This window comes from Manis pentadactyla, chromosome 16 (genome assembly GCF_030020395.1).
Source record: "Manis pentadactyla isolate mManPen7 chromosome 16, mManPen7.hap1, whole genome shotgun sequence".
NCBI lineage: Eukaryota > Metazoa > Chordata > Mammalia > Pholidota > Manidae > Manis > Manis pentadactyla.
Genome location: NC_080034.1, coordinates 71,102,777 through 71,128,517, shown reverse-complemented (window position 1 = coordinate 71,128,517; position 25,741 = coordinate 71,102,777). Strand labels below are relative to the sequence as shown.

The following is a 25,741-nucleotide window of genomic DNA, read 5'->3' as shown; positions in this document are numbered from 1 at the left end:
ACAGAGTCACACTTGCTTTTTTTAGTGGCTCCCTATGGCAGCTCCATGGAAAATAGAAGTAGATTTGGGGTAGGGCAAGATCAGAGGTGGGAAGGTCGGTCAGGAGATGTTGCAAGAGTTTAATGAGTTGTAGGGTCCCAAACGAGCCCGATGGTAGTTGGGAAGAAGGAGGAAACGATTTCAGTAAATACTTAGGGAGAAGAATGAGTAGTATTTGAACTGGTAGGTTGATGGAAGGGTAGGATTGATGCCCGACCATCTGGTTTGGGAGGCTGCGTGGTATTCTTGCCATTAACTGAGTTAGAGAAATCAGGAGGAACAGAATAAATAGATGATAGAGGAGGAGGGGAGTGCAGATCAGATAGTGGAAGACAAGAAACGATGGTGGGTTCATTTTGGACATGTTACGGTTGAGGTGCCTTTGCAGCAGTTCTGCAGTAAGTTGGATATAAGAATCTGAAGCCTAAAGATGAGTTCAGTCATGAACATATAGATCTGGAAGTTATTCACACAGACAGTAGTTTAAAATCATGAGGTGGGTGATTTCTGTACAGGGTGATTGGTTTAGGGAACATAGCAGTAGACTGAAGTTGGAACCCCAAAGGGATGTCAACATTTCAGAAGATCCCGTAGGGCTTCTTGTTGAAGAAGGAGCAGTTGTAGAGGTAGGAGATGTCTGTAATGGTTCAAGGATCTCTGAGGCCATCACCAGAGTCAGTGACTCACTAGGAAGACTCACACATCAGAATCAGAGAGAAAAGACGTGTGAGCCACAGCCCAGAGGAAACCAGACCCACACTGTTAAGAGTCTTTTCCCAGTGGAGTCACACAGGATGGGCTTCAGTCTCCTAGGAATGAGTTATGACAAGTATAAAACTCCCAGGAGAAAAACAGGTGTTCAGTATACACCCCATTGTTAGCCCAGTTGGGTTCCAGTGAGCCAGTCTATCAGCGTGGGAGGAAACCCTGTGAAATCCAAGTTCCCAGACACCAGCCAGGGACCAGCCTTGTACGCGGGCCTTTCAAATAGAGCAGTCAGACCTGCAATGTCAGCTCTTTTCTACCCATGTAGTAGTAGCAAAAATCAAGAAAACTGAACATTTCAAAGGAGGGAGTGATAAACAATGTTAACGTAGCAGGAGTCTAGTGTGATGAGGATCGAAAGTGTCTGTGGGATCGGGCAAGGCAGAGGTCACTGGGGACCAGTGGCAGCACAGTCGTTAGTCGGGTCAGAGCAGGAGCTGGGTGGCGAAGGATCGAGCACCATAGAAGGTGAGGAGGTGAGATGACTTCTGTAAGCATTGTGCCTCAGAGGAAAAGGTGGTTCCTAAAGGGGACAGACAACCAAGGGTTACTCAGATGTGAAAGGCTAAATATGATTTCGGGTTGAAGGGAGTCAGTAAGAGAGGGGGTTGAAGATATAAAGAAAATAATCAATGGGGCAAGGTAGATAAACTCTACTAAAATTTGTTACTACTTATTTAAATATCATTAATGTCTCTTAACCACATATATCATTTAAAGTGACTTTTTAATTGAATTATAGGTAGATTATAGGGTTTCATTGAGTAAAATCCTGGCAAATGTATATGTTGTTAATGTGAGAAAACAGTTTAAAAACTTTTTAAGATAATAATTTTAGGACCTAACAAGTCAAAATAACATTTCTTTTAAGTGATTTTAGAGTTATCTGTTATGATGAAGAACTGGTAGCCACTTATCAATTGCCTTAAAAAATTTAACTATTTAATGAGCCCAATGATAGGATAGATACATTATTCCTCAAAAAGTAGGTTTAGATTCTTGATTAAAGTTTGGGGAGAGTGCCAGGAATTAAAACTCCCTAGAAGATGCATTTCAGGGAGCCTTTCCGTTGAGACCCGTGTGATCGCTCTCTGTTAGAAGGTCCTGCCCTTGACTAAGTCCATCCCCCTTTGTCTCAAAGATGATTCCCTCTTCTCCACACTCCTCATTCCTTCAGCACATGGAGTCTGTATACCTAAACCTTAGAATTGTGTTGAAACCTACGTGAGCTCTAACTTCACAAGTTGGCCTGGTAACAGGTTATGTGGATGATCGAACTTTGACACATAGGGACATACAGTGGCCTCTCTTTTGGTTGGGAAATCATGGAGAACCACGGCAGAGATGAGTTCTTTGTGCTTAGTCTCCTTGCCTTTCTCTCTGACCTTTTAAGTTCTACACATCTCTTAAAATTATAAGGACTATTAGTCAAAACTCCTTTGCTTTAAACAAACCTTAGTAGACACTTTACTTCCTTTTCATCTTAGGGAGAGTCTTAGAAACAGCACTAAGTTTATTTGACTGATACATAGTTACTTTGATGTCTTTTGCAAGTATTTTTTATTACTGTTGCTTGAATTGTATTTTTGTGTAAGCATATTATCAAACATTTGCCCTGCGAGTCAAAAGATCACTTTAGAACCATACAGACATGTAATTATGTAATTATCTATTTGAGGGTCATTGGGCCTGTTCTCTTTTAAGACTTCTTTCCTGAAGTAGAAATTGTGTTACTGTTAGCACAAACAGTATGCCTAAATGCCTCTGTAACTTGCTCCCCTAAACTGGATGAGAAGTAGATAAACGATAGCTTATACTAAAGCTTCTTTCCATTTCCTTTTGTTGGGGAGATAACTACTCATCCAGAAATACCTGCTCATGAGTGGTTGGTGGCAGTGTGGCTTTTTAAAAATGCTTCTAGAAAATGAGCACCGGAAACAAATTTTACTTTTTTAAACCTAAGAGGTACCTGCATTTTCTAGATACAATTTTCAGAAAGAGGGAAAGTAACCAGTTTGCACACTGTGTGCCTGGAAGTTTGCTGGTTACTTTCAGATCTGTTCTCCTCGGCCCTCACAGATGCCCCCATGTTACAGGAAATGTTGTTATCAATCTACAGGTAAGGAAATAGTCTTAGAAGAGTTAAGTAGTTTGCCCATAGGAAGTAGCGTGGCTACGATACAAAGAAAAGACATGTGCCTTTTACTTTATGCTTTCCCTCTAAAACATATAATTTGGTGGTTGTTTTCCTATATTCATTTTCTAGAATGAAAAATTTCATGTAATCACCAGTAAAGTACCACTTACGAAATTAGTATTATATATCGTAGGGATTATTTTTCTTATAAAAGCTCAATGTGTTCAAAATATAACTTACCTTCTTTGCCCTAAAAATGACTCCAGTGAGTCACTGGTACCAAATGAATGGTACCAGTAGTTTTGCAGTCTCCCAGATTTAAACTCTTACCATAATTTACTACTTCCTTTGTCTCCCTCACCCCTCTCTGCCTCATACCCATGAGTGGCCATGACTTAACATTTCTAATTAGGTAATACTCTCTTACGTCCATTTGCTTTTCTCCGTTTCTGTTTCTTTTACCTATGTAAGTCCCACATTCTCCGTCCCTCTTGAGTCACTGCAGTGGAATACTAACCAGATTTGACAATGTTCATCCTTTCCCTGCTCCAGGCCATCTTAGGACTATTGCCGTATTATCTTTGTAAGCGTAGTTCTCACGTTTAACCTCCCTCAAAGGATCACGTTATTGACCATGGTCAAGCATTTATAGCTCTAGATCGTTTAACCCTGAACTCATCCTTGCCTCATCTCCTGTCTTACCTCTTCGTGTACCTTTCATGTCAAGATACATCAGACTCTTTCTGGAATGCCCTGCGCTTTCTCTGATTGATCGAATCCGAACCATTCTTCGGTAGCTAATTAAGACACAACTTCTTCCATGTAGCCTCTCTCGGTAAAGATTCCCACTAAAAGTAATCTCACCCTCTCCTGAACTCCATGACTCTTAAATCTCTACCTCTTTTGGGGTCCCTATGGCTTCCTCTGTGTAGTGGTTTTTATTTCCATAGTGTGATGTGCATGTGTCTCCCTACCAGATTATTAGTTTACAAAGAACCAAGAGCTGAGGCTTACTCATTCCCATAGGGCCTATCCTAGTGCTTTGCATAAAGGAGGCCTTCATTAAATACCCACAGATTGATTGAATAAATCTTAAAACTTTAAATGATACTGTATTTTGTCATGTATAGGATGAAGGTGACCAAGCAGCAAGTGTTGAAGAGCTAGAAAGACAGATTGAAAAGCTGAGTAAAGTAAGCAGTTTTCAGATTATAGCTTACATCATTTTTGCAGTGTTTTAAAAATCCACCTTGTATGGGATTCCTTTTTTGTGACTGCTAAATAAAAGCAAGCTTCTTGTAAGTAATTAAAATGGAGAGCTCCAGAAACATTCTCACAATTAAACCGTAAAAGTTTCTTGCCAATGTTAAAGTCCTCCCTCTTAAGACATGGTACTAACTTAATCAAGAGCTATATTCTTTAGCTCTTTATTTAAATACAAAATATCAATAAATGCATGGTTTTATTTCTTGGAATTCATAACTTTTAAAATTCAGTCAGATTTCATGTTAATAGTTTCAGCATCCTGTGTTTTATTTATTTTATTTATTTATTTATTTTTTTTTTTCTAGATAATTATTTTTTATTGAAGGGTAGTTGACACACAGTATTACATTACATTAGTTTCAGGTGTACAACATAGTGATTCCACATTTATATACATGACAATTCTAGGTACCAGCTATCACCATACCAAGCTGTTACAATATCTTGACTATATTCATTATATCCCGGTTACTTATTATTTTACCATTGGAAGTGTGTACTTTTTTTTTTTTTTTTTTGTGAGGGCATCTCTCATATTTATTGATCAAATGGTTGTTAACAACAATAAAATTCTGTATAGGGGAGTCAATGCTCAATGCACAATCATTAATCCACTCCAAGCCTAATTTTCGTCAGTCTCCAATCTTCTGAGGCATAACAAACAAGTTCTTACATGGAGAACAAATTCTTACATTGTGAATTAAGTTCTTACATGGTGAACAGTACAAGGGCAGCCATCACAGAAACCTTCAGTTTTGCTCATGCATTATGAACTATGAACAGTCAGTTCAAATAGGAATACTCATTTGATTTTTATACTTGATTTATATGTGGATACCACATTTCTCTCTTTATTATTATTATTTTTAATAAAATGCTGAAGTGGTAGGTAGATACAAGATAAAGGTAGAAAACATAGTTTAGTGTTGTAAGAGAGCAAATGTGGATGATCAGGTGTGTGCCTGTAGACTATGTGTTAATCCAAGGTAGACGAGGGCAATAAAACATCCACGTATGCAGAAGATTTCTCTCAGAACAGGGGGGGTGAGGTTCTAAGCCTCACCTCTGTTGATCCCCAATTTCTCACCTGTCCTGTGTTTTATTTTACATTAGTGTACTTGTGGGTTTTATTTGCACTGGATCTATAGACTATATATGTATGTACTTCTCATGTAAAACTGAATTTCAGTAGCATTAGTGAAGTATTTCAGGATTAGTATTATGAGATATCTGCATTTTATGTCATTAGATTCATCACACAGTTATTCCAAAATTTAGTCATATGCTGCCTAAGGTCTGCAGCATGAGTATAAAAATAGGCAAATACAGGTATATGTGAGTATTATTTGTTACACACTGTAATCATTAGAATTGAGCCAATTGTCTTTGGCTCAGTGAAACACTTGATCACATTGTTTATTACCAAATATAAGACATGCTTTACGATAAGATATCTAATAAAACAAAACGTTTTTTAATCCTTGGCAACAAAAATATTCTAATTACCCTCAAAGTAATTTCTGTCTTTACAACTGTTACTGGAACTGAAGTCAGACGTGTGATATCAGTTCTTTTGCTGCCTTTCTTCAATAGTGAAATCTAGCTGCTCTAAAGCCATGATAAGTATAAAGTCACTTAAATATCAATTTTGAAAGCACTTAACACCCATAGCATAATTGTATGCATCATTTTTTAACAGCAACAGAGTCAGTACAGAAGGGAGCTCTTCGATGCGTCTCACTCTTTACGTTCAGTGATGTTTGGCCAGGATCGTTACAGACGTCGGTATTGGATTTTTCCCCAGTGTGGGGGGATTTTTGTAGAAGGCATGGAGAGCGCTGCAGGTAGGAGCCATTAATCTGTTACAAAGTAATATAACAAACCATACGTTTTAAAACCCTGTTACTCCTTCGATATATTGTGTGCTTCCAGAATCAAATGTGCATTGTGGATAAACATTGTAAAACCTTGTTTTTCATTTCTTTTGAACTCATAATGCCCCTTTCACTGATAAATATTCCTTTCCAGTCCATGATTTTTCTTCTTCTGCACTTTCTGACATCCACCCATTTAGTGGACACAGATCTTTACCTGTATTGTACTGTGTAGCTGCTGCTCCATTTCTCTTCCTTCGCACTGTCAAATTTTCCAACATGTGCTTTACTCTTTAACCTTTGCAGCAACCATCCATCCTGACGGTAGCCCTGGAGGTAAACTGCTTAAATCTAAGACCCTTAGCATAAGACTCATTCATCTTGAAGTCTTGTATGTGTTTGAAATTTGTGATTACCTTCTTCTCCATTAAACTTCTTACTTTCTTAAGTATTATCACACATCCTTCATATTCTACCTTTAGACTCTGCTTTTCTGGCTCCGTTTCTGTTAAATTAACTAGCGCAGTACACAGTGCATTTATAGGCCCGGTAAACTGTCTTGAATTGAATGTTTCAGAATACTATGTCTGGGCATTTTCAAATGCTTAGATTCTGATGGGGCCACAGCGTCAAGTCAGTGCTTACATGTAGCCATTGCCCGAGGGTGGTGTAGGGAGGCGAAAACTTCTTTCAGCTCGTTTTTTTTGAATACGCAGTATGTGTCGGGCATTTCTGGGCACTGGATGTTCAAAGATAAACAAAACATTAGTCCATGCCATCCATGTAGATGTTTAACAGTCCAATGTAAAGAAGGGACTGATTAATCACATAGGTGTCTAGAACAGGTACTATACAACAATGTAAGTACCCTTGGGGCACAAAGGACGGTTAATAATAATTGAAAATGGTTTAGAATAGTGGCTGGCATGTAAATATTGTTGGCCTATAACAAGCAGAGTTACTCTTCTGCACAGTCATTTATTTCTTGTGAGTCAAAGAATATGAAGAATGGGTATAAAATCGTATATTGGAATGATGCGTGAAAGTCATGGTCTGCCTTCCCAGGGTAAAAGTTGCTGATAGAGATAGAATCAGGGAGGGCACTTAGAGGCTTCAGTTGTGTTTATTTTTAAAGATTGATATGAATGGGTCAGAATGTTAGTTAAACAGGAGAGTGTAGTGAGTTCTTTTTTTAACTGATTGCTTAAAATATTTAAACATAAAAATATTTTAAAGCATGGAAAACATAAACTAAGTAACTAATAAGTCAATAAGTAAGTGGGACTGTCATACTAATAAGCCCCTGAACAGCAACAGAAAACATGAACAGAATGAAAAGGCAATCTACTAAATGGGAAAAAATATATGCAAATCTTATATCTGATAAAGGCCTGTTATCCAAAGTATATAAAGAACTCAAAAGCAAATATGACTCAATAGCAAAATAAACAATCTAAAGATCTCAGTGGACATTTTCCCAAAGAAGACACACAGATGGCCACAAGTACCTGAAAAGAGGCTCGACATCATTAACTGTCAGGGAAATGCAAACTACATTAGATATCGCCTCATCCTGTTAGAGTGGTTCTTATCAAAAAGACAAGAAATAAGTGTTGGTGAGGATGTGGAGAGAAGGGAGCTCTTGGGTACTGTTGCAGGGAATGTAAATTGTTGTGGCCACTATTGGAAACAGTATAGAGGTTCCTCAGAAAAGTTAGAACTAGCATATGACCCAGCACTTTCACTTGTGGGTACTTATCCAAACAAATGAAAATGGAAACTCAAATCAGTATCTGCATCCCCGTGTTCATTGCAGCACTATTTGCAATAGCCAAGATAGGGGACCAATCTAAGTGTCTGTTGAAGCATAGTAAGGGCTGGAAAGAACAGGGGATTGTGTGAAATTGGTGAAAGAAAAACTATCTAAAAAATCTCTGTGTACTTAACATCCTTATAAACTTCCAAGATTTTAAAAATAATTTTTACATTTTAATGAGAGGTTTAACTGTCTATAAGTAAGAATTTGGATATTAAAGTTAACGACCCCATGAATAGGCTATTAAAATGTATCACCTCTGAAATCCCCTACTAGTCTCAGACCTAGTGTGGTTAGTTGATCTGTTTGTTTTTGGATATATGAAAGTGATTTTTGAGATACTAGTTCTCAGAATAAATCAAGCACAAATATTAGTACTTCCTTGCTAGCTAGTAACTTGTACAAAATTAAGGAAATTTGCGAGCTTTGGACATATGAAATAAATTATGATAATCCATATAAGAATATTATGCAGCTGATTGAAGGAAAATGTGATACAGTTCTATGTATCATCATGGAAAGCAATCTAAGGTATATAGTGAAAATAGTAAAGTCATCCTTTTATTTCATCATCCAAAAAGTATTTATTGAGCCCCAGTTTCATAGCAGCCACCATGTTAGGTAGCTGGGATCCTGTTAAAGCAATATAAACATTGCTCTGCCTTTAAGTAACGTTTGTTGAGTTAAATTGTAGTGTGTGGGGTGGGGTATGGAATGAAATATTTTAAAATTAGCAGGTTAATGTGTATAATGGTAAATTCTGCAAAAGAAGCATATAGGATGATGATATTCTAAGGTGAATAATAAGATGGGGACCCTACTTGAAATAGAGTAGTCAGGGAAAACCTTTGTGAATAGGTGATACTTAATCTGAAACATTGAAGGGTAAGGAGCCAGTCAACAAAACAGGATTTCAGGCAGAGGAACACCCAGTGCAAAGGCCCCAAGAAAGGACATAACTTACCATGTTTGAGAAGCTGAAAAAAGGGAGAAAGGTGAGCAAGGTTAGCAAGGACAAGAGTGGTTTTCAGGAACCAGATCATACAGTGTTGGAGGCCTTGCTTAGGCATTTGAATTTTATCCAAATAAAAATGTTGCAGAATACAGTAGCATCCCATTTATGTAACAGCACAAACTAATAGTCATATGCATGCATGTAAGATTTCCCAAAGGATGTATGGACACGATTGATTAAGCAGTTACATCTGAAGATTAGAAATAGGAACTGAGGGAGTAGGGCAGGAAAGGGTTACATTAGCCTCTTATTACTGAATATTTTACTGTGAACATACATCGTTTTTCAAATTAAATAAAGTAGGTTTATATTTTTCTAACACTTCTTATCAATTATTATTAAAACACTGGTAAAAAATATGGACAAGAAGTTCACTAAGGAGAAATACCTATTATCCTACAGAAAAATATCCAGTCTTATTAATGATCAGAAAAAAATAGAGTTTAGATTCTCACCTCCCGGATATTTCCAAAGACAAAAGTTATTGATAGTCTTCAGTTTCATTTTAAGGTGTAGGCAAACAGATGCCCTCGTGTAAGTATGATTGTATATTGATCTAGACTTTCTGGAGGGCAATTTGACAATATGTTTCAAAAACTCTGAAAAGTAATATCTTAGGACTCAGTTTTTTTCTGGAAATGTATCCTAAGGAAGTAAATCAGGAGAAAAAAAATCCAAACACAGATCTAAGATCATTCATCATTTCTAGCATTGTTTCTACTAATGAATAATCGGACCCTATTAATAACTATCAATAGAAGGTTGATTTTTTATGATATATTCCACTGAATATAGTAATTACAATTTAAGGCGTAGGTATATATTTATTGACACATCAGAATAATTAAAGAGTATTATTCAGTAAAACGTACAGGTTGGAAATCTGTAAAATAGGATTTCATGTGTGCATAGAGAATTCCTGGAAAAATTAATACAAAAATGTTAGCAGTAATTTGTATATTATGGCTTTTAATATTTTTTATTATTGTAATTTTTTGTGGTTAGTTACAAAATTACAAAATTTTTTCCAGTGAGCGTAACAAGCTAGTGTATAAAAGAAAAAAATGAAGAGTATTAAGTAAGCTAGAGAAATTTGTTAAAGTATTTATGCATATGATTTGATAAATAGCAGTAAATATAGTATGGTTTGATCTAGAGGAACTGATCTTCGTAATGCTTTTGGATTTTGTAGGGCTGAAAGAAATTGCAAAAGAAAGAAAAAAACGAAAAAAAGCAGAAAGCATCCAGACCAAAGAAATATTTGATACTTCTGACGACACTTTAAATTGTTCAAATCCGGATCATTGTGAGCAAAAGGAAGATCCTAACGAAAAAGATAACACAAATCTAATTCTTCAGAATCCTGGCTCTTTTTCCAAACTAAGCAAGCTTTTAGAAGTAGCTAAGGTGCCTCCTGAGTCAGATGTAACGACCCCCAAACCAAAGAGCGGTGCAGATGGGTGCGCACTGCCTCACCAGAACCGTGGGAGACACTCACCGGGCAGCATGCAGCCAACGGTGACACAGAACAGCGTGGAAGGGACAGACTCGAATCTGGTCAGTACCGGTTCAGGTGGTGCAGGCAAGGTCTACAGTCCTCCCCCCAGGGACCAGTTGTTACTGCCAAGAACACCTTGGGAGGACGCTTCCCTTACCCAAGCCGATGCGCCAGCTGCTTCTTCACCAACTCCTCGGGCCCAGCCGCCCTCTAAGTCACCTGCAGCTCTTGAAGTAGCCAAACCAGTAGATTATCCTAGTCCAAAGCCTATTCCAGAAGGTGGGTACCTTGAGAGGGTTTGCTGTAGCCACTTACTGTATTGTATTGTTACAGATCTCTATATTATAGCTGAATCTTTGATGTTTTTATATAGTTATAAATTTTTTCATTTGTAGCATGCCATTAATTCATATTCTGAATATCTGTAAATGCCCTACATGTTTATCTTGGCTTAGAAATGCAGTTTGGCTGGTGGAGAATTACTGACCCAGAGCATTTAAAAGCTTTGCTCAAAGTGCTACATCCCAGAGGCATAAGAGAAAAGGCATTACAAAAACAAATTCAGAAACACCTGGATTACATCACTCAAGCCTGCATCGAGAATAAAGATGGTGGGCACCTAAAAGAGATTTATTTCTGCTCTCTTGCTTAGTTATGAGAATTAATTCTTTCATCTTAAAGCATATTTTAGTATGTGTTAATCTTAATTTATTACTAATAGGCTTTTTCTTTCCTATCTTGCCCAAAAACAACTTACATTTTCTTAAATTGGTACTACTTTTGATAGTTTGTTACAACCTGCAGACATACTGTTCTGTTTCTAAAGAAGAGTACTTACTGCTCCTTTTGCAAGAGTCAGCTGCCTTGCTTATTCACAAGTGAATTTGTGTGTGTTAAATGTACTTGTACGTGGTACCCCTGGAGTTTCATTCACATTCTGGAAGAAATCATTGAGAAATAAAGTGGATTTTAAAATAAATTTCCTTTCAAATATAGTTACCATTATTGAATTAAATGAAAATGAAGAAAACCCGGTAACTCGAGATATTGTGGAGAACTGGTCAGTAGAAGAACAAGCAATGGAAGTGGATTTGAGGATTCTTCAACAGGTAGAAGATCTGGAAAGGAGAGTCGCATCAGCAAGTTTGCAAGTAAAGGTAAAATTGACTTGGAATAAAATCTGTTTTTAGAATAATGGGAGGTAACTGACATTTATTGTATGCCTGATACATGCCAGTTACTGCGCTAAATGTTCTCACTTTGATTAATTTCCCCCATCTTACAGGTAAGGAACAAGGCTCAGAGTAAGTAACCTGTCAGTGGTCATAATATAGTAAGTGGCTAAATGTGGGATCAAACCAGCTCTGTCCTCCCGAGTTCTTCTTATGAAATCCTGCCCACCTCCTCAGTGGCATGAAAAATACCATTTCTGGTCTGCAATTCTTCACCACAAGCAGGATTTCATAGTTTCAGCCACGATAAATGTAATGGCAAACTATTTCTGCAATGTTTCATATGTGCCTGGTAATTGTCTTGTATGCAAGCCACGTTATATAGCCATGTTATATGTTGAACTTTCACTCTATATGATTTAAAATTGCTAATTTAAAAACATTATGTTGTGGTACACATACTCACATCCTATGTATATATGTAAAGTTTTAATTATTTATTGACTGGGCATTACCATGTCACAGCCATGATTGAAACTGAAAGGACAACAAAAGAAAAGCTTCACCTTTGTGCAAAAATTTTTGGTTTTAAAAAGAATATAAATGTCTCTTCTCAATTGATAATGTGATGTCTCTGAGAATAAATGGATGGATGATGAATAAGCATGAGAGAGACACTTGAAAAGGCTTAGAAAATGTCGTTTCTGTGTAATTTGATTGAATATTTCATATTTCTCTCAGAATGTGAGAGTTACGCCATGATACTGTCCTACCAATGATTACAAATTAGCTGCATTAATTACTTTACTACTGGCATGCAGAAACTTTGGAGGATCTCATCTCAAAAAATGTCATTTTTCCAGAGCTAACAAAAAAATGTCCCTTTTTTCACCACAGACATAGTTACCCACTTAGGGAAACAAAAATTTATCATTTACTGAAATTGTGCTAGCCAACTATATGTATCCTCCTCCTGGTACTATAATACAATATAAAAATGCCTCACTTATCTGGCATCTTCAACAAATGAACTCTTTCTTCTACACAAGTTAATTTTCTGGAGAAATGAAAATTATTCTATTTAGTGCCATCATTTTTTAACATGTGTGTTGGATCGCTTAGGTTACCGTTCCCCTGCCTTTTTAAATTGAGAATAGTGAGTTTGATTTAAATTCTCTTGGTGACACCGGATCATCAGTATGAAGACCAATTATTGGGTAATGATTCCCTCAGGGACTGTGAAGAGGTTTTGCCCCTACAGTAATTTAAAAGGCCCTAGTGTGCTTTACGTTTTAAACGACTACATCTGCTTTCCATAGTCTGTCTTCGTCATCTCTCATGGTTGGTTGTTACTACTTGCTGGTTTGAGTTTGGTTGGTTCTACTCTCCCTGTTTTCCTCCCATGACCATCTGCCTCTGGTTTTAATTCGCCGGTTCTAGATGGCCGTTGGTTGGGAAAGCATATCATCAGCATTTTGAAATTGTATGTAAAGTCAGAGCGTGGGCCTAACGTTTTCCTGGCGACATACTGAGATCTTGGTTTATTGACCTTATCACATTACCGACTGCTTAGATGTTCTTGCCCATGTTCTCACCAGCTAAGATAAATGAAATTGGTTTTTTAAGTGAGATGCTCTAACATCCTATTAATACAGTATTATGGGGTTATTATGGACTTTTTAAAGAAATGAATGGTAATTATATTAGTCTTGAGGAATCTTAAACAACAAGTGATGGAAATAACCACAAAACATTTTACCATCTATAAAAGATTTAATGATTTTTTTTCCTGAAAACTAAGTATTTATGTGGTTAGCCCTGGGAACTAGCCATTGTGAAGACACATTAAGCAGGTGGCCTTGGTACTACTTAGATGCATTCATTTCTATTTTCAATATTGCTGATAATACGGAAATTCTGTTTTATATTGTAGGAAAATCTGCAAGAATCTAGTCCTGATTCTGTAGAAAGCCGAATTACTCTACTAGCTCCTGTAAACACAGTTCCTGTGTCTCTCTTTCAGTTTTCTCTTTTGTAAGCTGATTACTTCCTTCAGCCATCGGTCCAGTGAAATGGTTTCCAGGCGCACGATTCTCTTCTGATTAAACGGCAGTGTCTATATTCTTAAAATGTACCACTCACTATACACAGAGATGCCTAATGTGTTCATGGGACTTTTACTTCCCTTAAACTGGCACTATACTTCTCTTCATGCCAATTTGTACTAGCTTTTTAACATCCAAACCATACCGTTGCTAAACTGAGTATGCATTATTAGAAAAAAAATCCTTCTGCGTCTTTCATTGTGCTTTTAAGTGTGTTGTATCACATCCAATATTTCTTTGATTGGTTGCTTAAACTTCAAAGCTGAAATTTACATTTATCATTGCTCTATTTTTATTAATTTCATTTGGGTATATTTTTCAGCATATGAAACTATTTTTATCACAGTCCTGTCATACAGAATATTAAACTTCCTTCCTAGTTTAAGTCACCTGCATATTTAATAGTTGAACCGAGCTGTTCACAAGTATATTAACATGACAAGCCAAATAAGAGAGAGCCCTTTGACAGTGGCAGTGAGGACCTTTTCTGAGGTGGCAAGCTGTGTCTGTCACAGGGCTTTGCAGACAATTTTCAACCATCCACCTTCTCAAAATCTAATCCAGTCCTCATTTTCTTGTCTTTTGCTTGCAAAAGTCAAGATGTGTTACATTTATAGGATTCCCTTGATTTAGCAATTTCAGATCCCTTTCAAAATACGGGACTGAGGTTCATTTGTTATGGCATATACGATGCAGTAATGTTTTGTATGTACCTTTTATAAATTCATCCATACTTTCTAATAATGAATATTCTCTTGAGGTAAAGAGGAAGAATTCTGATATATAAGAAAAATAATTCTCTCTAAAGAGATTTAATAAAAAGGATCATGTTCATTCTACTTTTTACTTAATATGCTTTTACAAAGTACCTATTGTACATCAGAGTGGACACCACAAAATTGAATAAAATGTGGTTTCTGCCCTCAGAAAGCATTCCGTACAATAGAGCAACAATACGTGTATACAGCCCTGCAGAATCTAGTAACGGATTGTGAAGATGTAGAAAGTGATTCATGAATTTAGGACAGGAATACACTGATTGTGGTGAACATAGGGGAAAGATCAAGGAAGATTGCCTGTAGAAGTCCAGATGGAACTTGAGAAGATGGAGAAGCTTTTGACAGAGAACAAGGAGTGCTACTAGGAAGAGTTAATAACTGGGCAGAGCACCAGGATCAGGAAGCTCAGGACATGTTTGGGGTGTGTGGCAAGTCATGGAATTTGATTGCAGTGTTGGATGCCTGAATGGGAAGATGAGCGAAAGAGTGAGATTGAGGTACTTGAATGTCATGGTAAAACTGGACTTTACTGAACATTAGGAACTCTGAAGGGTTTTGAGCTAAAGGATCATTGTAAGCAAGCTGAATTATAAGACATTCATTTATTCAATCAGCGTATATTTTGAGTGTCTAATATTTGCCTTCCCACTGCTGGAAATGAAATGAGTAAAAGTAGACATGGTCCGGTGCCCTCAGGGAATTTAGAAGTAGAAAGATATTAATTAAATAATCACAGCAGTATCAGATTGTGACTGCCACAGGTATGGAATATCACATGGTTCTGTGAGAGTCTGTAAGAGGGAGGCTTCCCTCCTAAAAGAGGTCAGGGAAGGGTTCCCTGAAGAAATAAATTCTCACGTGAGGGCCACAGGATGAGTGGAGTCAGTAACTAGGGGCAGAGGAGAGGGGAAAAGCTCTGCGGGCAAATGTAGCAGCTTCTGCAGAGCTCCTGAGGCCAGGATGGGCAGTGCAAGGGCCTGCGCAGGAGGAGTGGCGGAAGGAATGAAAATGAACAGGAGGCACAAAGTCCCTGCTGTCGAGAGATTCCCATTTAAAGTGGGCCCGTGAGAGAACCAGCAGTTGGTGTGAAGTCCCTCGGAATACTTGGCTGATCTCCACTCTACCTCTCATAACACCAAAAGTTGTTAAATTTTCTTCTTCAAACTTCTCTTACAACTTTCTAATAATTTTCTTCCTTATTTTTACCTAGCATTAGGAAACACAAGGTAAAAACTTGTAGTAATGATCCTTGAGCTCTGTTGGCGTCGGCTGCTGTATTATAAGTAAAGGTAACTCACCCGTCAGGCATTTTAAGAGGAAACCATGCTAACATTACTCTCTTGATATATAGGGTTGGATGTGTCCAGAACCGGCATCAGAAAGGGAGGACTTGGTCTATTTTGAACATAAGTCATTTTCTAACTTGTGCAAGGAGCACGATGGAGAATTTACTGACGCAGAAGAAAGCAGTGCACATGCACTAGAGCGGAAGAGCGACAACCCCCTAGATATAGCTGTAAGCAGGCTGTCTGAGTTGGAGCGAAACATTGAAAGGAGGTATCTGAAGAGCCCCTTAAGTACCACCATTCAGATCAAACTGGATAATGTGGGCACAGTTACTGGCCCTGCTCCTGCACCATCCACTAGTGGTGATGATGACGGGTAGGTTATTGAAATTAACTTGAAAAATTATTGTGCTTCTTTGCTAATTGGAGCCTATTTTCTATTGCCTGTTATCTATGTATCTTCTTGTATATCTGTGATCCACATGGATCATGCTATTTGCATGGTGCTTTGTAAAAAATGTTTTTTCTCTTGTTATGTGTGTTGATAATCCTGCGAAGTGATCTTACATTTACCTGATTGTGACTAAGCTTTGAGGCACGTAGCCACAGTCTGTGCACTACATCAAATTTAGTTGCTTAAACCTTATACTTATCGGCTGTTACATGTTTCATCATCACTTGGCTTTCAGTGTGATGACTGTTTCAGATTCGGTAACCGTAAGTGTGGACATGGCCTACTTAATTTTTCTGTATTTCAATGCAGAATTGAAGAGGATATTGTTCCCGGTCTCAGGGTGTGGCGATGGGCATTATCAGAAGCTCGCAGTGCTGCCCAGGTGGCTCTGTGCATTCAGCAGTTACAGAAATCCATAGCATGGGAAAAATCCATTATGAAAGCTGTAAGTGTTTTTATTTAAGAAATACTGCAACTAATTTACACTGGCCTGTTTTTTTCCCAACCTCCAGATTTTTCTTAATTCTACATTTCTTACTGTCAGAATAATGTATGCTGTACCTGAGTTTTCTTAGTTCCTAAATGCTGTACGGTTTGATACTTTCCTCCTTGTTGTGAGCTTTTTGAAGTACTCTATCAAATGTGTTTATCTTTAATCGCGATTCTCCCTCCTTTAGATATTGTTTATAATTTACTGAAGTTGTCTTCTGTGTTCAGTCAGCATAATAGTTAATTATGTTGTTAATCTAATCATAATAGTTTTTAATGTAAATATTCTGAAGTTGTTAATCCAAATATTCTTTTGCTTCTGTAAACATGGCAGTTGCTAGCATTACCTGTAGTATACATTCATTGCATCCCTAAAATGTTCCTTATGTTTTTATCAATTTTAATTTTTTTAATGCTAAGAAATTCTTAGATAATAAACAAAATAAGCAGAGAGCTCTTACTTTAACCAATATCATGTATTTGACATCAGATGCAGTTCACATGAAAAGTAGATCTTCTAAGTCTTTTCTCTAATAATTCAAAAATTTTTTTCATCTTCTGTGTTTGAGCCCAGTTAGTCACTATCATGTAGTGACCCCTGTTTTGTACCAGACACCAAATATATGTGTTAAATCATGTCTGTGTCCCTTTTGTCTCTTATCACATAGAGAAATATTTATTATTCGTAGACTTTTGTGAATTGCTTTACCATTTGCTTTTAAATTATAGATTAGCTTTAACATTCAAACATTTGACATTTGTCTGCATGAATGACTGGAAGTAAGATTACTCAACAATAGTCATTCCCCAAAGAAAAGAAGTGAGCCTTAAATAATTTAGCACTCTTTCCTTCATTCTCATCTCTGTGCTTATATTACGGAAGGCCTTATTCATTCTATAGAAATAAATTCGGTTTCTTCTGTATTTTTTCAGTTCTTCCTAAAATGTCCACAGAATAGTGAATCTGCAGTTTTCACAATGTCCTCAAATTTTGGTCTTTCCCCATGTAGACTAGAATTCACCATGAGTTTTAAGACAGTGTCCAGTTTATCTGGTAGCATTTTTTACCAGGTAAAATTTTTTCTTGTAAAAACTATTAAAATCAGTTTTAAAGTCACTTTAGACAAATGTGTTTGGTGGAGTCTAGGCTATAATGATCCAAAAATATTGAATTCCTACAACACAATTAAATTTAAATGGTTGTTTTACTCATCCACCAAGAGAATCATCACAATGTGGTCAGTTTTGTTATAACCTTTACACAAAAAACAAAACTGGTACCAAAAGCTGCCTATTTGTAGTAGACTTTCTTCCTACAATTTACAGAATTTTTTCTGTTTTTGGAAATTCATAACCTTTTCCAGATTATTAATATGCATTTCTCATTAACACCATCTCTCATAATTCTCTTTTTAATGTTCAATAATACAGTATTTGCTGTGAAACTACCTTAAAAAGAAGGCAGAGTTTCATGGTCAGGATGAATGAGTGCATTGTAACCTTTAGTTAGATGTAACAGTGCCCGTAATAATCCTCGTAAGTCCTAGCAGAATGTTTAAGTGCTCAATGCCTTTAGAAGTACCCATTTGCCAGACACCAGCCTTACCAAGAAGGAGCTGGCATAATTTGCCTCTAGATAATTTTCTGTCCAGGGTGTTCTTCATATTGTTGCTAATAATAAACAGTAGGCAACATCTACTATTTTTTACTGTAGCAGCAAAGGAATTAAAACCAATATTAATACGTTTGCTCTAACATATTGTGAGCTCTTTACTGTGATTTTTCAAAAGTGATATGAGCTTGCTATCTGTCACCCTTTCCTAATAAGTGTCAGAAAATAATTTTATTTTTAAATGAAAAATGTGCGAAGTAAAACAGACTTCATGGTATTTTTAGTATATTTAGAAAACAATTAACTTAATATTCATGAATTAAATCTGTTGTTAGAGGGGTTGAAATATAATCTTCCAAATGTTTTGCAGTGAGTATTTTTACAATAGAACGTGTAATGATGTAACTCAGTTTTGGAGAAATAATACCATATTTAGTGGTATGGTATTAGGAAGTGTCATAAAATAAAACTGTTGGAACATTAAACTGCAGCTTTTGCTCTTAGTACACATGCCAATTTTAGTATGACACATGTATCTCATATAGTTGGTAGGTATTTACTAAATTGAATAGTTTTCTATTTGCCATTTTGGTAAGATTCTTAAGCTATCATTAGTGTACATACTGTGTTATATAAGACTATTTAGACTTTGTGGATTAAGACTTAGTGTATTGAAGTTAAGTTTGAATAGTTAAGCTATTTTGCTTATAAGAATCTATGAACACGTAACTTTCAATTCGTATAAATAACTTATAGTTTAAGTCTTTTCATTATTTGAAAATACTGGTTGCAGGATATTCTCTACTGTGACGGAGTATAAACGAAGTGTCAAAATATATAATGTTAGTATTTACCATTTTTTTAAAGGCATCTTGAAAGTTTTGACTGTCCAAGTTCCCTCCTTTCCCTTTGTGAAACTTGTTATACAGGATATGTATGCATGGGAAAAAGCATTGCCTTTACAGATTTTAAAGTTCTTAATGGTATTAGAAATTTGTCAAGAGAGAAAATTTATTTTTATTTCTGGAAAATCTATGACTTCTTAAATTATTTGGTTTAATTTTTATATAAGTTTTTTTCCCTTAGAAATCATTTTGTAGGGTCCATTTTCTGCATTTGTGTCATCTGTTTGATTTGGGTTGATTTTCCCAAGTTTCCTGGGTTGGACATGTTTGATTTTTTAATCAATCACAAATGGGTGGACAATTTTAGTCAAAATATAGGAATATCCTTTTATTACACATACTTCTGATACTAATACAAGTTTCCTAATTTTGATCTTGAAAATTACTCTAACTCATTTCTTTCTTAGGAGATCATGAGGATGCTAAGATAAGGAAAAAATGAAATGTATTAAAAAATTACATACCCTGTATTTAAAGCCATTCATTGCTTTATGGGCTCTAATGTCATGTTAATTATTTCCTATGTTAATGTGTACATGCTTTGAAAGTGTGTACAGGCATTCAGCCTCTAGCTTTGTTCTTTGCAGTGTACCTGAAATGTGCACTTACCCCAACTAAACTGCTCACCCCGTCATGTGGTCCCTATCTGTGTAACGAGAGATACATAGATGTGTATGGCTACTGTATATTTGTTAGCAAGCAGAATGTTGATTACTAATATGAATTAGGAATTGTGGTGTGTTTAATATCCCAATAACTGTTCTTCATAATAGTATTGATTTTAAATGATTTTTCATGTTTTATAGTACTGCCAGGTCTGTTGAAAGGGCGATAATGAAGAACTGCTCCTCCTTTGTGATGGCTGTGACAAGGGCTGTCATACGTACTGCCATAGACCTGAGATTACAGCTATACCAGGATATACAGATATACAGGACACTGGCAGTATCCATGTGGTATAGCTGTAATCTTAGGTCTATGGCAGTACATATGACGGCCCTTGTCACACATAAGAGGGATCGGAAACTGAACCTTTTAATGGCCAGATCAAAATAGAGTTACAGAGTTTTGTGAGGATTTTTTTGAGATAGAATTCACATAAAATTCACTTTTTAGGTGTGCAATTCAGTGGTTTTTAATATATTCAGTTATATATGATCACCACTATTTAACTCCAGAACATTTTCATGACCGTAAAAAAGTTTCCTTGTACCCATTAGTTGTCACTCTCCCCTTCTCCCTCAGCCTTTGGCAACCACTACTCTACCTTCTAGCTCCACGGATTTCCCTCTGCTGGTCATTATATATAAACGGAATCATAAAATAGTTTGCCTTTTGTATCTGCCTTCCCTTAGCACAGTAGTTTCAAGTGCTAAAGGGAATGGTCTGGAAAGGAAAAGAGGCAATGGGCAGGTGGGTGTTTGGGACTGAGTTATGGAAAGGTAGTTGCCAGTAGTGATGAGGTCAGGCGAGTAAACAGGGAGAAGAGTGCCTGACGGAGGGGACATCTAGTAAAGAGTCTGGCCCTCAGTTCATGCTGCCCCTTACACCTCTTACTCCTTACTTTATAACTCGGCCAACTCATTTTTTGCTATATTATCATATTGCTTTAACCAATAGGTATGAGCCTTCACACTTCTAATTTAAATGTGACTGGCAAGAGACTTAAAATGTATATGCTTATTATCAGACTGCGTTCATACAAAAACCCCTCTCTCGGTGCCATGCTCAGTGCCCCTCCCTAAGCCAGTTCCCGTGTTGTGCCTCAGATCCCGCCCCCTTGTTCTCTTCACCTGCATCAGCATCTCGTCCTCCCCTGGGTTCTTCTCCTTAGCTTCACTTCTCCTGCATCCACTTCCCGCATTTCTCTCCTTTCCTTTACAGAATAACTCCTGCTGGACAGCTTTGTTCTGATTCTCTCGGACTTCTCTTCTCCAAGTCGCTCTGGGACTCTTTCTAGTCAGATTCTCACCTTCACAGCTTCTCTGAAAGTGCTCCTATCGTGGCCATTCGTCAGTCTGGGGATCAGTGCTTAGGCCTCACCTGACCCACCCATCAGTTCCAGAGCACACCCTCCTTGCAACCCTGTGTTCACTTGGCTTCTAGTACCATACTTGGTTTTCTTTCTGCCTTTGCTCCTTTTCAGTTTCCTGTGCTGGTTTTCTTACCTTCTTGATCGATAAGCATTGGAGTGCTTTCTTAGCTTCAGGGTTATCATCTGTAAAGTGGGATAGCATCTGCCTGGCGGGGTTTGTAAAGATCAAATAAGTTCACGAGTGTAAATATTTTTATGAATTTAAAGTTCTGTGACACATTTATATTAATGTGTATGGTATTTTAGACTGTTTTACAGAATAGCAGAGGGTCTCACGTGGCATCATATTTACTAAGTTGCTTTCTTATTACGTGATCATCTTTGTCATCTATAGTCAACTATAGTTTAATAATAACCTTTATTGGTTGTACATGAATTATCTTTTAGTTTAGTCACAGTGAAGCTATAGAAAGTTTCTCTAATACTTTATGAATTACTAACAAATTAGGGTTTTAAGTCCTGGGGTATCATCTGGTAGGCTATAGGAGATTTCTGTTCCGATAAATTTGGTTAAATAATATTCTGGCTATCTCTCATTCAGGGTATAGGCCAGGAGATGTAAAGATCTATAACCTCATTCCAGCCCTTCTATGTAAATACAGCTTTCTGAGCCTCTTCCCTCTTCTTAGTTTTTTAAATGTAGTGAATTAGATGTTATATTTCTTGTAGCAATGAAAAAATAAACATTCTATTTTGATTTATAAGGATTTTTAAAGTTAAATTTTAGAAATATCTTCCTAGTTAATTCATGGTTATTTACAAATTTTTATGCTGTATACCTTGTACTCCAATGGCTATTTCTATACACATTATTGTGGTTAAGTATTTTTATCCTGTGTGTATGTGCATATTAATGCCAAGATATATACATAGAATCAAAAAGCCTTATGTGTGTATGTATACGTATTTATACACACTCACAGAGACACACACACACAAGAAGTTTCAAAGTCCAATGCCTATGAAAGCCACACAAATAACACAGAAGAGTTGAGACTATGGCAGACAGGGAAGTCATGCCCCCATTTAAGTGTCAGTCATCACTCAACTCCTGCCAATTGTTGTCATGTAGACATGTAGGTCCAGTGTTCTAGGATCTGCCAATATTTCAAGATTATGGATCTTTATGCATGTCCTCACAAATGTTAAATGTTGGCAACAAATTCAGAACTTTTACAAGCATTATGAGCCAAACATAGTAACAACACATGCTGTGGGCTGTTTACGGTCTGTGAGCCACCGCTTTACAACTTCTGATACATAAATGTACAAAAACAAATATGCGATGGTATGTACAATCTGATAGGTCCTGCTTAAGACATACTGAAGGTCCTCTGTGCATTCTAACAAGGTAGAAAGGGTGCAAGGGAAATATCTCTGTCTAATAAAGTAATCAGGTAACTGAATAAAAGCTTGTTTTTAAAAGTGTATGTGCACAATCTAATGAAGTAGTCTGACAAGTATCAATAATTAAAGAAACAAAAAGAGACTTTATTACCATTTTGTAACAAAAGTCTTTGGATTCTGTGGTTTAAATTTCACATTTTCTTACTGTGAGTATTGTTAGAAAATGATCTCAAGTAACATCTTAGTTCAAATAGGAACTAGAAGCGTTAGCCCATTGTTCATGAAATGTTCTTTTTATGTAAGACAACTATTCAGTCTTACTTAATCTTAATTAAATGGACATTTTCCCATTATATATTCAGCATTCTCTTCTCTTTTTTTTATGATTTGGGGGTTCTAAAAGCTCAGTATAATATGAAAACTCAATCGGATTTTATTGAGTAAAGATTAATAAACTAAATGGAGAAGAGACTTAGTAAAACATTTTAATTATTTCCATCAGTGCAAGAGGTAGTGATTCTTTGATATGATATGGGAAAGGTGTTAGATTTATAGTTTGCCTTATTTTAATCCATTAAAATAACTCCTTAATTATGCATTTAACATCCCAATAGAGTACCAAATAATTGTAATTGCTTAAAAGCAGTTTTTAAAAAATGTTGCTAAGAGAATCATGAAATCCTCAAGGAAATTGTTACGAAATACTCTAAAGTAATGTTTTCCGCCAAGTTCAGTTCAAGAATATAGGCAACATTTAATTAGGGCTAGACTGAATATCTAACTCCACATTCTAAGATTTTTATTTCAAGATTTCTTAACAGTCTGAGTAAGGAGTAAATAATTTTCTAGAAGAGGATAAACGCTGTTGTAGAGAATCAAAACACAAACCATATATTACCAGTGACCTTGCATATTTCTCTTCTTTGATCTATTATATTCATTGTAACTTTAATTCTCAAAATAGATGCTTATTTCCCAATTTCTAAATTGGGGGATGTTGGGAGGAGGCTGGGTACTCATTGTTACATCGATGTGCTGCCTACAAATTGTTAGACTGCATAAGGGCCACATTGGGATTCGTTTGTTTTTTTCCATATACTTTCAGAGCTAGAATGACCTTACCAACTGAGTGACTTATCTTCTTCTACAGATAAGCAAACAGAGCCTCACAGATATTTTTTTTACAAAGTTCCATAGCTAATTACTGACAGAGCATAGCTGGCATTCATACACTTAAATTCCAAATATGATCTATTTTATGCTATTTCTTTACTGTTTTCCCCAAAAACATCTTTTTTTTTCTTCTCCTCATCTTTAATAACACTGCTTTGTTCACACCTGGGAACCACAAGTTTCTGGAACTCTCTTCTTAACAGCAAATGCTTTTCTGAAAAAAATAACAGTTTCCGGAAGATATGACCGTTTATAAAAGACTTTTTTTCCTATTTGACACTTCATGAGCCTTATTTCATGTTTCGGGTACCTTTTTAATAACCTCCTCAACTTTCTTATTAGTTTTCTCTATATTTCTATGTATATTCACCTTTGTTCTTAATTATATTGTGCTCTAAAGGATAGTCTTTATATTCCTTCCATTAGTGACATTCAGTTCATTCAAAAGAATAGTATCTTTGATTCGTTCAAAGTCTAAAGGAAAACTGCTAAGTTCTGTAGCACCAAACATGGTGCCGTGAGACCAACATCTTCGAGTTTTAAGAATTCTTTAGAGTTTTCATGCATCATTAGATTTTAGCCTAGTATTATCAGAGATCAAATTCATAGATCTCTTGAAAATAATAGAACTATCAACTTTTTGGGTGAGAAAGAGTATTCTTTTTGTTTATTCTGTCAGATTTTCATAATTTAAAATAATAGAAGGGCTATAGAAAGTTATTTTCTTATACCTCATATATTATTTTTTTAATTAAAGGCAAGTTCACTGAAAAGGGGCCGCAAAAACAGAAAAAGGAAAATAGAGGAAAACACCTGCGGTACTGGAGTAAAACAAGAACGCTGTACTCGTGGAAAGAAACTGAAACAGGACAACTCTGACCCGACTCTTGGCAGGTATTCTTTCTGTTCCCCTGTCCTATATGTTCATAACACCCCACTGTATTTGTTTAAAGACCGTCCACCATATTAAAGGTGACTTTTTGACTGTGTAAATAGGAACTTTCCTATGTAATGTAAACTCTGTACTATAAGTAAACGTATCCTTTCATCTTTTTTTATGAATTAATTTGCATTGTCTTTGAAAGAGAATGAAAGCTAAACTTTTACTAAAGGTAGATAACTCTAAAGCATGAATATTGATTTCATACATTATTTTCTCTCGTACAAGCCTTACTAAAATGCAAACTCGTCTCAATAAAGACATGAAAAAAAGAAAAATAGAAGAAAACACCTTCACTAACTTACCAAACCAGGAAAGCTTTCATTCTGTAAAGAAAAGGAAGCAAGACCACTCTGACCTGACTCTTTCCAGGTATAATTTTTGTTCCCCTGTCCTATATATTCATAACATCCCATTGTATTTGTTTAGAAACCTTCCACCATACTAAAAGTGACTTTATGACCGTTTGTGTAAATAGGAATTTTCCTATGTAATGTCCACTCTGTACTATAAGTGTATTCTTTCATGTGTTTATTAATTTGCATTGTCTTTACTTGGAAGAGAATGAAAGCTCAACTTTTCCTAAAGGTAGATAACTAAAGCATGGATAGTGATTTCAAACTTTACTTTCTCTTGTACCCTTACTGAAATGGACAGTCATGAAGATGCACGGCCTTTTGTAGAACTGCCGGAGTGCAGCACACGGAGTCGTCTGCGTTTCCGCCTCAGGGATGGACACGGCCTTTTGTAGAACTGCCGGAGTGCAGCACACGGAGTCGTCTGCGTTTCCGCCTCAGGGATGGAAGACACGTTTTTATTAAAAGTGCGTAAGCAGCTTTATAATAACATGTCTGGTATCTGCGGGTCTCATCAACAAGAAATAAAGTGGTTAAACACACACACAGAGCAGTCTTTCAAGAATGATCATTTTCTTTTAAACAAATACAATATCCCTGAATAAAGGAAAGCTTGGT

The 25,741-nt window shown here is 36.5% G+C and overlaps 1 protein-coding gene across 1 annotated transcript in view; it reads left to right on the top strand.

Moving 5' to 3' along the window:
• Window positions 1-25,355, top strand: part of LOC130681274 (bromodomain adjacent to zinc finger domain protein 2B-like) — a 106,306-nt gene extending 80,951 nt beyond the window's left edge. The window contains exons 13-22 of the mRNA XM_057493911.1: window positions 4,072-4,134; window positions 5,907-6,051; window positions 10,105-10,801; window positions 10,939-11,021; window positions 11,407-11,567; window positions 13,516-13,575; window positions 15,818-16,128; window positions 16,516-16,651; window positions 24,585-24,721; window positions 24,996-25,355. Of these exons, the coding sequence (XP_057349894.1) occupies window positions 4,072-4,134; window positions 5,907-6,051; window positions 10,105-10,801; window positions 10,939-11,021; window positions 11,407-11,567; window positions 13,516-13,575; window positions 15,818-16,128; window positions 16,516-16,651; window positions 24,585-24,721; window positions 24,996-25,215 (2,013 nt within the window). The 3' untranslated portion in view covers window positions 25,216-25,355. The remainder of the gene's footprint in view (window positions 1-4,071; window positions 4,135-5,906; window positions 6,052-10,104; window positions 10,802-10,938; window positions 11,022-11,406; window positions 11,568-13,515; window positions 13,576-15,817; window positions 16,129-16,515; window positions 16,652-24,584; window positions 24,722-24,995) is intronic.
• Window positions 25,356-25,741: the final 386 nt, after the last annotated feature.